The sequence below is a fragment of the Vespa crabro genome, chromosome 1, assembly GCF_910589235.1.
Source record: "Vespa crabro chromosome 1, iyVesCrab1.2, whole genome shotgun sequence".
Lineage (NCBI taxonomy): Eukaryota > Metazoa > Arthropoda > Insecta > Hymenoptera > Vespidae > Vespa > Vespa crabro.
Genome location: NC_060955.1, coordinates 18,761,969 through 18,775,621, shown reverse-complemented (window position 1 = coordinate 18,775,621; position 13,653 = coordinate 18,761,969). Strand labels below are relative to the sequence as shown.

Here is a 13,653-nt window from a genome sequence, read left to right as displayed (position 1 = left end):
ATTATATTTCATTGAAAATTGTATTCTGCATTTTATATTCTTTATATTTTTAATAATTAAATCATTGTAATTTATACCTGCGTATCGATAAATTCTTATAATAAAAACGCGTATGATAGAAACCTTGATTATATTTTCAATGAGGTTAGGATTGTAATGGCAGCATTGTTCATTGACGTGTCATTCAGTTACAAATGGCGGCGACCGATGAGACTGTTTCCGTAGTAGAGAAAGACATCGAAAAATTAAATGTTTCAGAAAGTGATTCGAACAAGAATGAGGATGATATCAAAAGTGGAGAGCTTTATGAACCACATTTATGGGGTTTCGAAACACGGGAACTCTATAAAATTGCACTTAGTTTCTATAAAGGTATACGAGTCTACTTGATAATTCATTATCTTGTTTTCTTATTATTATTATATTTATAATTAGAAAAGATCTTAAGAAAAAGATATAAGAAAATTCATTGGATTCTAATCTATAAAGTTAATGATTCTCCTATCTTTTTCCACATGCAGATTTCTATAAATAAATCTTTAATGTATTCATTAATATTTTATTATTGCTTTTTCAGAGAAAGAAGGAAAAGCTGTTCACCTTTCGTATGAGGATAAATTGAAGTTGGTTGCATTCACACAGCAGGTAATGCATGGAAAATGTACTGCTGAAAATGCCCCACCACTAGGAGTTTTAGATGTAATTGGCAAAGATAGACGCCTGGCTTGGCAAAATTTAGGGGATATATCTAAGGAACAAGCAATGGAAGGATTTATAGTTTTACTAGATAAATTGTGTCCATTATTCAAGACAGTAGTAGAAGCACAAAAGAGAGATATAGAGGAAAAAAAGCGTTTGAAGCAAGAAGAAGAAATTAAACAGGTAGAAGAAGAAAAAAGATTGGCAGAATTAGCTGAAGAGAAAAAAAGAGAAGAAGAGGAAAGATTAAAATTGGAATCACAAAAAAGACAGATACAAGATGCGCTCAATTTACAAACATATTATCAATTTAAAGTGTATGCTGAACAACAATATCCTGGAAATCCAGAGCAACAGGCTGTTTTGATTAGACAATTACAAGAACAACATTATCATCAATATATGCAACAATTACATCAAAATCAATTAGTCATAGAAGATCAAAAACCAGAGGAAACAAATGAATTGGATAGCACAAACAAAAATACTGAAAAGGAACCCATAACAGAAAATGAGCCTGCGCTTTTACAAGATGAAGATTCAGATGAGTTACAAGAAGACTGGCCACAGATTGCCCCTGCTGAAATGTGGACACGTAAAGGTGTGGAAGAATTTAAAGAAACAATTAGAAAGGAAGCAGGTGATGCTGTTATAAAGGTCGGCCATGGAGAAACTGTTACTGTGAGGGTACCAACTCATGAAGATGGTTCATGTTTATTCTGGGAATTTGCCACCGATGGTTATGATATTGGATTTGGAGTTTATTTCGAATGGTCTAAGTCTGATACAGATCAAGTATCTGTTCACATTAGCGAATCGGAAGATGATGAAGATGAAGAAGATGATTACGAAACTCAAGATGATTTAGAAAGTGGAGGAATAAACGGAAATAATAGAGTTGAATATAAACCAGCCACGCCACCTATAAGTGTAATAGTACCTGTAAGTATACTATAACATTTTATTTTTTCCAAACTTTCTACATTTATAATTAAATTTATATGTTTTCATTATTAAGATCTACAGGAGAGATTCTCAAGAAGAAGTATATGCTGGAAGTCATCAATATCCTGGACAGGTAAATGTAATGAGCTTTCATAAATTATTATATAATAATAATAACATAGTAAAATTAATTCCTTGTTAATTCTTTGATCACAGGGAGTATATCTTCTGAAGTTCGACAATTCATATTCATTGTGGCGAAGTAAAACACTTTACTATCGAGTATACTACACTAGACCAGGATTTACAAAGGATTAGTTGTAATTGTTAAATTAAGGATTCATTGAGTGTATATTTGTTGTGCACTGGCTCGTCATAATCGCCTGCTGATATTGCTAGTCCAACTAAATAAAGTGTCCTATATCCTGTCTTTTCTCACATAAGACAAGGTGTTCACTGTGCAAAAATAATATACGTATATATACATATATTAAAATATATCTATATGTGTATATATATATATTTATACACGCATATATCACACATATATATTATATATACAAATTAGTATTCGTACCCGCCTATTACAGGCTAATCAATGATGTTGAATGGAAAACAAAAAAAAAGAACTACGATAAGTTAATAAAACTTATAAAAAAAAAAAAAAAGAAAAAAAAAACAAATCTGTATTAATAAACATTTAGTATTGTCTGCATGTATTATTCAAATATGATATGTAGATTTTACCACTTTCAACCCTGTTTCTTATATTTTCTGAATATGTTGTTCTGGATATTTGTTTAGATTTCAAATCAATTCTCTCTATATGTTTCGGTGGCCCCTCTACAGCTGCCTGAAATTTCAAATGTCTATATATAATTCAGAAATTAAAACAAAAGAAAGGAAATCTTTAGCTCATATATGCAACTGCAGGCATTAGACGTTTATTGATATAGATATTTATTGTATAGTTATGTAAGGACACTTTTTATTTAAAAAAAAAAGGAAAGATTTAGCACAAGAACAATAAATATGTTTGTTACTTTGTTGAGGAAAGTTGATCAAAAGATCTTGAATTATAGACAAGAAATAAAAGTATCAGAAGAAATAGTTTCACAATGCACAGTCTAAATGTATTACATTTCCGTGCGATTGTGTGTGCGTCTGTGGGTGTTCGTGTAGATTGTATATTACTCGTATAATCAGAAAGAATATAGTTCCGGTACGCTTAATTAGCACCACATTTTATGGCTTTACGCAAATTATTGCATAATTTTTTTTTTTGTTTTTTTTTTGTTTTTGAGAAATACAATATAAGTATATAAAACACGCTTGTGCATTATTTATTCATATACGTATTTGCATTCGTAATACCTAAAGAAACAAATTCGGATCTGTAACTTTTAAATATGTCAACGTTTATTATATTATAACCATAGTTTGTTTTTACACCAGTATAATTCACTGTATATCATTAATAACATTATATATAATAATACTACTATATTTTATATAGCGACAGAATCACGTTAGTTACAGATGCATTATTTTTCAAAAAAAAAAGCACGCTTATATACTCTGCACCCTAACGTTTTTCTATTTATCACGTATCAGCATTGCTCTAAAACAATTTTTCGATCAGAAGAGCACTTTTTAAGACGGCATGGGTAATACAATTTTTGTTTTTCCTTTAAATAACGAAACTTCCCCGCTCGTCAGTTAAATACATTATTAGATTGTCTGCTATTACATAAGCTGTAACAATCAAAAATTACCCTTAATTCTTTATTCTTTTTTCTTTCTTTAATCTTCGATATAACAATTTTCTTATGAAACAAAATCATATATGTACGACATTCGGTATGATTTCGAATATCGAATATTACAAAAAGAATGCCAATTAATATCTATTTCTATTTCTCTATAATAATAATAATCTATATTGCCTCTATGCTCTTAGCCGTGTGTATTTCTTACATTTAAGCTTTATTTGCTACTATGTTGACAAGTCGTATATTATTATATGCATAGTATATGTATACAATACATATATATACATATGTATATATGTATGTATGTTACGTATATGTATGTATGCATATATATGAATATATATATGTAGGTATGTATGAGATCACATATTCATTGCCAATAAGAAAAATAGAGTTTTGTCGTTAATTGGTTACGGTACTAATAAAATCGTAGACTTCGATACCTTTCACATTTGATTAATAAAATTTTAATGTAAGCAACTTGAAAGGCATGATAAGGAAAAACGCATATTTTTGTACGTTTTTATCCTATTATTATATTACATTCGCATCGTTCTTCGCAAGAAGGAAAAAAGAAAAAGATGTACATTCTTTCTAGATGTACATTTCTCTTTTGTTTTCATAATTACTCCATTTAAATCGATTTTACTTAAAAATTATGGCGGGCGGGGAATAATCTTCTACTTCGTCCATGATTGTGCGCAATTTAAAAAGCGACGTTACATTCTTTCAATTATATATCACCAAACTAGAACGGGATTGTATATATATCACATTTTTAAACATTATAAATATATATTTATACACATTATCGTATTTAAGTATTCGAATGAACTGTGTTATGATTACAAATTATTCGAAATAATTACGCGATATATATATATATATATATATATATATATATATATTTTGTTTTCTTTTCCAAAAACAGATTATCTATTTATAGATTTTAAATATCTGTAAACAGAAAAAAATTTGTCAAATTTTTTTATTGCAGATGTTTCGAATACTTACGCGAACGATAATGTATATACAGTATACTATACAATAATTGTTGGCTTGTCGCAAATAGATTAGCTTAAGCCTGAAATTACGTTAGTATTAACTGCGCATTTTATTGGATTATACCCGGAAATACACATACGTATAAGCTTTGTAATTGCAAACGTTTATAAGAATGCATAATTTGAAACACACGCGCGCGTATAATCGTTTACAAATAACACTCCAAATTCTCTCTCTTATATGCGTTATAGAAGACTATATATACGCAGAAGAGTAATTCTGTGATTTTTGTTGTTGTTGTTTTTCAATAAGTTTGACGTCGTTATACATATATTTATAATCGTATATATACAGGGTACGTTAAGAGAAAAGAGTTATAGATTTCGAAAATATATAGTACTCATTCAAGCTGAGTAAACAATTAGTAATTGGCAATTTTGTCAATAAATAATGCATACTAAGTTTAATGAGTTAAATATACTTTCTATATCTTAAACCCCTTATTTTGAACTCCCTGTATATACATATATATATATATATATTATTAGATGTTAATATTTTGGAAACTTGCACGTTTGGTCTTTTACATAAAAATATTTAGGAATTATAAATGGCATTGTCCGTTCGAGAAAAACGAACGAAATTTGTACCGTCTTATCAATTCCGATTTGAATCTTTTTCTTGTTCGTTTGTACGAAATCGGAACCGTCGAATGTTTTAGAAGATCGTTGTCCAGCATTTGGTGATCGTATATACGCTTGTACAAATGGATTAACTCAAACGACTTATATCCATTATACTTATGTAAAAAATACTGCTCTCATAACGAGCAATAGATTTTACATCGGCGATAAAGTTAAAAATTAGTTGAGAATCGTTTGTGTTGTTGAATAAACAACATTATGAGAAAGAGACTTTGTGGTCGTACGATATTGCCGAAAATATTTTTATCCATGTATAAAGAGACGCGATTACTTAAAAATTGACAGTCAACGTCATCGGTACTAAAATATTCGTACGAAGTTTCATACGCCATTAGCTAAAAATATTATATTTAGCAAGGATATCCAATGAATACTGTGTAAAACATTTTCTTTTGTTTCATATGTTACTGCCCTAATGTGTATGCAGTAATTTGGCATTTTTTTTGTTTTTATCATTGGCGATTTATATTTTATGTTTTAACGATGAATATATATATCGATTATATTGGTAGAAAAAATAACTTATTTTACAACTCGCGTATATTAGATTCTTTGCTAAATTAAATCGTAATGGTGTAGTTTCGAAAATTTTCCCCGTCACACGTTAACTATTACGAACATTTTTATTCTTTCAACAACAAAATATGGAATTAATTGAGAATATTTAAATGTCAAATGGAAGATATTTCTCCTTGAAAATGTATTCATGGATACATAAACGTTGAATATTAATGTAATATACTTCTAATTGAATATACCATGGAAACTGATGAGATTATGATGTTAATTTAATGTGAAGTGTTTACAAACTGACTTTATCGATAATCGATATCTAAAATGGGATAACAGATACAGTACCTTACAAAAGTATTTAAATAACTTTCAAAATTATAACATATCGTTTAAAGACATTATTATGAGAAAAGTTGGCGAACACTTTCAAGGGATCCTTTTTACGTGTGAATGAACTAACAATAAACAAAGATTTAGGACGGTAGTTAAATGTAATTGTCATTAATCGACTATGTTAATTGTGCATAATGTTATCAACGATGCGCGATATTTTTTGTTCCTAATTTAATGTCAATAAAGCCAATGATTACGATACTGTGCGCGTATAATTGACTCTCGACAAATTTGCGTTTTGTATACCTAGCTATGTTTTAAAGCACTCTATTGGAACATACGCATATGCGATGACCATTCATATTTCTTAGATATTTATAGCGCTATTTATGACATTTTTCTTTATAGCATTATCATCAGCAGTAGCAGCACCAGCGTACCACAAATTCGTGCCTATGTATAAAATAATTTTTACTCGAGTTCGTCAATATTTTTATCCCAGAATTCGAAGACACACTTCCTAGCTAGCAATAAGACTTCCTAGCTAACAATGCCTAATTGCATTGCAAATCGAAAGCGTATAACGTTACCTCCAAAATTAATGCGGTAAAAAGACGGAATAAGTTTTTGTTTTTGTTCTTTCTTTTTTTTTCCTTTTTTTCATTCTTTTTCTTTAGCATCCCAAAATATTATCATGTATCTGTACGGTAATTTTTACTTAAAAATCGAACGTTCGAAGAAAACGCGGCGATCTTGAAGAGCAATCGTTAGTCACTATATATTCTACTGTTTAAAGAAGGCCCCATTCTCCTCCTTCAATCGTACTATATATATGTATGTGTGTGTATGTATATATATATATATATATATATATATATATATAGTATATGAACAGAGCGCGCGTAGTACAAAAGGAGCTAATCGTATCGACTTGTTACAACGAGGTTTCCATGTTAAGGTTGGTACGTCTACCGTTCATCGATCTGCAATTCATCGAGTCTACTCTACCAGTGAAGCTTCTTCGTAAATTTGAATTACGACCATCCTTCGGATTGGTTCTTCGTTCTGTTAAGGATCTCGTCAATGTGTTAGGTGAAACGTTATTTTCGACGGACCAGCCACTAGCTTCGTTTTCATGGTCATCTTCAACTGAAAAATGTTCTTTGACTGTGAGATTTCCTTCGGCCGAAGGTCGAAAGTCATTCTTTAAAACGATCGGTTGTGTTATCGACGTTGTTCGTCGATCGGTCGTAAAACCGTCGTAAGGAGGAAATGATACGCCATTTTTATAACCAGGCACATAGATATTTCCATTCATAGTCTCGTAATTTTCAGGTTCAACCAAGGGAAAGGAATAATCGGCGTCTACAGCAAAAGTGCGACGCCTGTGGATCTTACGAATGTCTCTGTGACGTCGATGTATACCCTCTCGTTCGGTAAAAGATCGTCTAAGCTTAACCAACATAGGAACGTTAGAAATCTCCTCGTGATAGCTTTGATTTCTCGTTGGTACAACATTCTTGCCACCGAACGGGTCGTCCGGACAGACTTCTTGGATCGGGCTAGCGAAGATGAGAGTTCTGTGAAAGATAGAAACATCAAAAATAGTAATCAAAGAGGACAGAATATATAAAATAGATTTGTTGATAAAAAAAAAGAAAAGTCTCAGTTGAATTTTTAAAAATTAAGGAAAAGAAGATGGTATAATAAAATTGACCTTGAATAATCATATTTTTGTTCCGTAGGTGATGACTTCTCTTTCCCAAAGGTAGAATTCTGTAGGTGTCCTTTATCTTTCGCTCGTGAACTCGACGCATTATTCAAGTATTCTTGTGACAAACACGTGTGAACCTTCTCTTCATTTGATCCAACAATTTCATTATTTCTTCTCCCACATTCCAAATGCGAGTTATTATATCGAAGCTCCTCGAAACTCCTATCCAACCTTACGGTTTCCCAATCTTCGATGTGCTCTAATTCTTGTGCGGTAGTCATCAAAGTGTATCGACGCTTGTTTTGCTTGAGAATCGATTTCAAACAGAAGTAGGTCCTCGAGACTGGTATTTGCCTACGAACTTCATCCGATCTTGGATTCACGGTCACTCTGCAACGCGATGTGCTCTGCTCCACAAATCTCTTTGGAATGGCACCTTTCGATTCAGCACTGTTTATCTCACGAGTCACATTATTATCTATAGATTTGTTTATTATTATAGACGAAACTTCATCATCGATCATTGTTTCAAAATTATCCCGAGATCCATCCAATTTAACTCTCGAGAGATTATTTCGAGAATCTGTCGTTTCTTCTTCTAAAATATTCTCCAGACTTCTACAATTTATCTTGGAAGAACAAGCTCCTTCGTGACCTATTTCTGAACGCGATCGTAAGTTCGGCTCGGAAATATCTCGTTTCACTCTTCGCGATGGGCGAACAACTTTGTTGATCCTATCCATTGTTCTAGCGTTATTAACAGTAATCTCACCGAGATTATTTTTGTCCAAAACACTGGGACACGTGTAAGAACTTTGGTGACCGCACGAACAAGATACAAGTTCAAAATCATTTGAGATATCGTTCTGACACATCGAACTGCTAGCGATACACGTAGGATCCAAAGTTACGTAAGTAGAGTCTCGATCTTCCATATGATTCGAAAGATTTTGTTCCTGAACGATCTCCAAGTCGTTGGAAATTTTATGACAGAGACATTGGCACGTCGGTTCGATCTCCACTCTGAGATCCTTTCTTTCTTCTTGAATCAATGGAAAAGTTCCTGCGACGTTCGATCCAAGTTCAGCTCGTTCGTAAAGCAATGCTTCGGAGTAACTAGGAACTATTCCCATATCAATCTCGGACTCTATTCCTGGCTCTGCTTCGATCTGTCGATTTTCTGTGGTAGGTCGAGCTGCTGGTTCCATGAGGAGTGCTTCACTGTAACTTGGTGCCAACATGTAAGATCCTGGTTGACTCAATTGACTAGTGGAAGTACGTATTGGCTCGGCACCGATCGGTGTATCATAATTCACTCCAAATAGTTTAGTTACCTAAAAACATCGGTAAATCTTATCCCTTCTTCCTAAAAATCTTTAGATATTGTAACTGTTTACCTGATAGTCAGCGTATTGCGTATTGTACTCTATGATTACTCTCAAGGGCCAACTAAGGAGGAGAGCGCTAAGGCACCAGTAAACGTAACGATTGGTGAACCAAGGTTTACCAAGGACGGCGACTAAAGTTGTGGGATTGAGATTACATCCAAGTTCCAAGCCTTCCCTCATCTCCATGTAGTCGTCCCTTAGTTCCTATCCAAACGAAAATATAAGATAATTAATTCTTGGCACGAGTATATCCTTCGATCGACTACGAACTAACGTACTTGTTCAGCGAAGAACCTTGACCTGGCTTCCTCGAATTCCGTGGCGGATCTCATGTTTGAAAAGGCGAAGCCCTTGGTCAGCGCGATCTTCGTGATGGGTACTTTTGGATCGGGTATCAGTTCCTTGCTGATATCCTTCACCCCACAGTAATCGTAGTAATAGAAGGACGTGGCTGCGTGAGTATTCACCCTTTCGTAATAAACCTATCGTGACAAATTAAACGGCACGTTATCGTTTACTCTCTTTTTAAGAGACGCGCGTTTAGCGAATGACGATTAGGAGATATAGTAACAACGGATTAAAGTTGTTAAACGGTTTTTTTAAGCGGCTGTTCTTTTTTCTCGTTTGCATGCTACCCCTTTACCTGAGTCGTCGTATAATTGTCTCCGTTTCTATATCGGGTGATTTGCCGTTTCCTACGTACATAATGATAGGAAACGGCCTTCCACCAGATCGTCGGTTGGGCTAGCCTTAGTTGATTTAATTTCAAGAGTACACAGTCTTGACTCTCCGCGTGGGACAGATCGATTCTAATCGGGGAATGGTAACACTCCACCAGGTACACGAGATAAAGCATTCCCATAAAGGCAACCTACGATAAGGAAAGTAGCGAATTAATAATGCATATTACTACAATAGATATGATAGTCGTATAAATATACATACTGGAATATATATATAACCATCGTCACATGGAGACACGTGCTTAGTACTTTTGATAAGGTACTTGGAGAAGTTGATTACAACCTACGAACACATTCCTTTAAGATAATAGATCTATTTATAAGAAGATTATATAAAAAAAAAAAAGACTAATATTCTTTTCTTTGTAAAACGCACCTTGGTAACATTAGCGCACCTACACCACGTAACTGCCGCGAGGCATCCATATATCAGTACGGAAAGTACTAAACACTTGCAATTGGGTTCCTTCTGCAACGCTCCGCAAAACGTTTGAGAAACGGGTTGCTGCTGTAAATAGAAAGAAAAACGGTATAACTAGCAAAGTGCCTATTCTGTTACGATATGATCAAAACGTTTGAGAAACGGGTTGCTGCCGTAAATAGAAAGAAAAACGGTATAACTAGCAAAATGCCTATTCTGTTACAATATGATCGATTTCGTTTTACAAGACGTAGATAATAGAGAATACGGATAACACAATCCTTATAAGGTAAATACATCGAGTAGTCATTATTCCTGAAAAGCTTCGAACTAACGATCGTTCGAAGAGATCGAATTTTATACTTTATCGTTTTTTATCGATTGATTGAAAGACCTTAGATATTTTGTTCTATTACGACTTAAATTTTTTATTTTTTAAATAAAATTATTAATAAAATTAAAATCCATTAAAAGAAATATATTCTTATTGATTAATTGAGAAACATAAACATTTTTTATTTTTTAAGTAAAATTATTTTAATAGCATTTAAATCTGTAAAAAGAAAAATCTATCGAAGAAAATGATTGTCTCTAACTTACCTCTTCGTTTTCCCGATTCATCGTCGAATAACCGAAGCAATCTTCGAGTTGTACAATCGTTTTACATCAGTTTCCTGATCGTGACATATCACGCGATTATATCTTATGCCGGATTTGTCTTCTCTCGTTGCTCGTCCAAAGGTGGAGGGTCATCCCGTGGATCACGATAACCGACAAACTTTGTAAGACGTCAGCTAGAAAACAGGACCAATACAGAGTGGTCTCTACAGGATGATATTTATAAGCCACCCACGCAAAAATATACTTTATTCTTTAGTTTAAGAAGATTGGGTGTGTTGAATGAACTGAAATATCGTGTTTTACATTCACGAGTATTTAGATTTCAAAGTTTCACGATAAAATATTTTTATCGAATTATAGTTATTCCATTTAATTACTTATTAGATTAATTAATAAGAAATATAAGAGAAAAAGAGAGAGAGAGAGAGAGAAAAGAAGGAGACAATATCCCTGTTATTTAACATACAGTGAGTTCGATGCTATAGATTTATATAAAGTAGTATTCGAAGGATCAAGATTTAGCGATATAGTTTCGGAGGTATCACGATAAAAATATTCGTGCCAGTTAAAAAAAAAAAAAGAAAGAAAGAAAGAAAAAAAGAAAGGAGAAAATAAAATAATTCAACGTATATTTATATCCAGGCTAAACAAAATTTGATCTATTTTTTCCTTATCTCATTAGAACTACAAGTATCATACATTGGCCTTATTCTCTACACGGAAAGCGACGATTTCCTTTATTCGCAAATCAAATTTCTTCACTTACATTATATTTGATCTCATCGAACTACACAGATAAGACGCGGAACTTTCTCACGAACACAAGCCTCCCAAGTAAGACAAATAACTAGGATTCCCATCGGCCCGCCCATCTTCACTGAAAAGTACATATATATGTAATAGTAGTGCGCGCGTATTCTAAATTTCTATAGAACAAATTGATAATGTAACACAGCACTGTGTTCCAATGTAATCCATCGACGCTTCGGTATCTTTACGAAAAGCTTTTCTCCTTCGACTTGCCCAACATTCATTTGGATGAGCGAGGCCGTCGTACTCGAAGAATTGAAGGAAGCGAAGAGAGAAAAAAATTGAAAAAGAAATAGAAAGGAAAAGAGAGAGAAAGAGAGAGAGAGAGAGAGAGAGAGAGAGAGAGGGAGAGAAAGAGGGAGAGAGAGAGAGAGAGATAGAGAGAGAAATTGAAGAAGAAAGAAAGACACAATGTCGATCGTAGGTATGCGAACATTTACCGAAATATCTTTCCGCTTCATGGCGTTGACCGTAATATAATCGTTTCGCATGACGAGACGAGAAAGGAGAGATTTTTTCTCGATGAGAATCTGCAATTCGAAATTTCTAAAGAATTCCTTATTTTTTTAACGTCCAACTCTCCACTGGACGCTCCATGGGACGCAACGCCACGGGACGCACCGAGGGACACACCAAAGGATGCAGAAACGCGCGGAAGGTTTCGCGACAACTGCACGCGTCCCTCTCCTGCCCTAGCGACCTTACGCCCGCGAGAGACGACAGCCGCCGCGCCGGCGTCGACGTCTGGCTCGGGGTCGGCGTCGACCCTCTTTCTCTATTCTCTCTCTCTCTCTCTCTCTCTCTCTCTCTCTCTCTCTCTCTATTCTCTCTCTCTCTTTCTCTATTCTCTCTCTCTCTCTCTCTGTCTCTCTCTCTCTCTCTCTATTCTCTCTCTCTCTTTCTCTATTCTCTCCCTCTCTCTCTCTCTATTCTCTCTCTCTCTCTTTTTCCTCTCTCTTTCTCTTTTCCTCTCTCTTTCTCTCTCTCTCTCTTTTCCTCTTTTCCTCTCTCTCTCTCCATCCGCACCCTCCAAATCATCCCTGTGCCATCGACAGTGACGCAGAAGACCCTCTTCGATAACGGAATTCTTCATTTCAGCTTCTAGACAATCTAGCAGTTCCAACTTCGATTATTAAAAAATTACCGACTATGTCCAAAAAGAAACAAATTGTTTCTTAAAAATGTATGATTATCGAGAATAGAAAAAGATCTTACAACTAGATTTACATATTCTCAATGATTCTTGAATTATCTTTTCTATTTTAAAATGGCTATTCCAGTAACAAAAAGATTATTTATTTGTAAGAAAGAAAGATATAATAATACAGGGTATGCTATTTAATATTTATGATGTTCGTATTAATATTTCTTTTTCTTGTTTTTTTTTTTCAACAGTCGAGAATAATTACTTCGAAAGTACAAACATTATCTTAAAAAAGAACACTTGACAAAGTTTATCCGATCGTACTTCCCTCGTCTTCCCTTTTAATACGTCTCTGCGTATTCTGGCTCGAAAGGGAAAGAAAAGGGAACTCGTCCGTAGGATCTTTTATACATAGTTTTTTCTCCTTTGTTTTATGGAACTTCGTGCTGTCGACCCTTGTGTTTCTTTCTCCTTTTCTCTCTCTCTCTCTCTCTCTCTCTCTCTCTCTGCTCTCACCCTCCGTTGAACTCGTCCCTGTAGCATCCGATGGGATGCTGGGAACACTCTAAGATTCTTCGAGTGAATTCTTCTGAACTATGTGAACTAGAAAATTGACGATATTTGCCTAGAAACTTTTTCTTTTCTTCATTGAATACTCTTTCGAAGAAAATCAAGCAGCATGTCCATTTAAAGCATGCACGAAATCGATATCGTAAAATTGTCTAATAAATTAAGTAAGGTTTCATGAGAGAGAAAGGTCTAACGTAACTTTGATTTTTTGGTGAGCCGATCTTCTCTAAGCTTAATAACATTCTGTTATCGATCGGTCAGTAGAATGCTT

General features: G+C 34.0%; 2 protein-coding genes across 4 annotated transcripts; one reads left to right on the top strand and one right to left on the bottom strand.

The window, feature by feature from the left end:
* Positions 1–70: 70 nt before the first annotated feature.
* Positions 71–2,765, top strand: LOC124424074 (Golgi resident protein GCP60). Of its 2 annotated transcripts, none has more exons than XM_046962613.1 (4): positions 71–372; positions 578–1,641; positions 1,718–1,783; positions 1,861–2,765. In XM_046962613.1, exons 1-4 carry the CDS (start codon positions 195–197, stop codon positions 1,960–1,962), a joined length of 1,410 nt encoding a protein of 469 aa, XP_046818569.1. In that variant the 5' UTR covers positions 71–194; the 3' UTR covers positions 1,963–2,765. The 2 variants fall into 2 exon arrangements, with proteins under 2 accessions (XP_046818569.1, XP_046818578.1); XM_046962622.1 differs by having other exon boundaries at positions 76–372; positions 1,718–1,777.
* Positions 2,766–3,041: 276 nt separating this feature from the next.
* On the bottom strand, positions 3,042–12,394 carry LOC124424069. Of its 2 annotated transcripts, XM_046962597.1 has the most exons (10): positions 12,109–12,394; positions 11,625–11,735; positions 10,838–11,031; positions 10,193–10,324; positions 10,019–10,099; positions 9,717–9,944; positions 9,352–9,555; positions 9,083–9,277; positions 7,689–9,019; positions 3,042–7,551 (listed from the first exon to the last, which is right to left on the bottom strand). In XM_046962597.1, the coding sequence occupies exons 3-10, from the start codon at positions 10,856–10,858 to the stop codon at positions 6,906–6,908; spliced, it is 2,838 nt and encodes a 945-aa protein (XP_046818553.1). In that variant the 5' UTR covers positions 10,859–11,031; positions 11,625–11,735; positions 12,109–12,394; the 3' UTR covers positions 3,042–6,905. The 2 variants fall into 2 exon arrangements, with proteins under 2 accessions (XP_046818553.1, XP_046818544.1); XM_046962588.1 differs by lacking the exon at positions 11,625–11,735.
* Between the last annotated feature and the right edge of the window lie 1,259 nt (positions 12,395–13,653).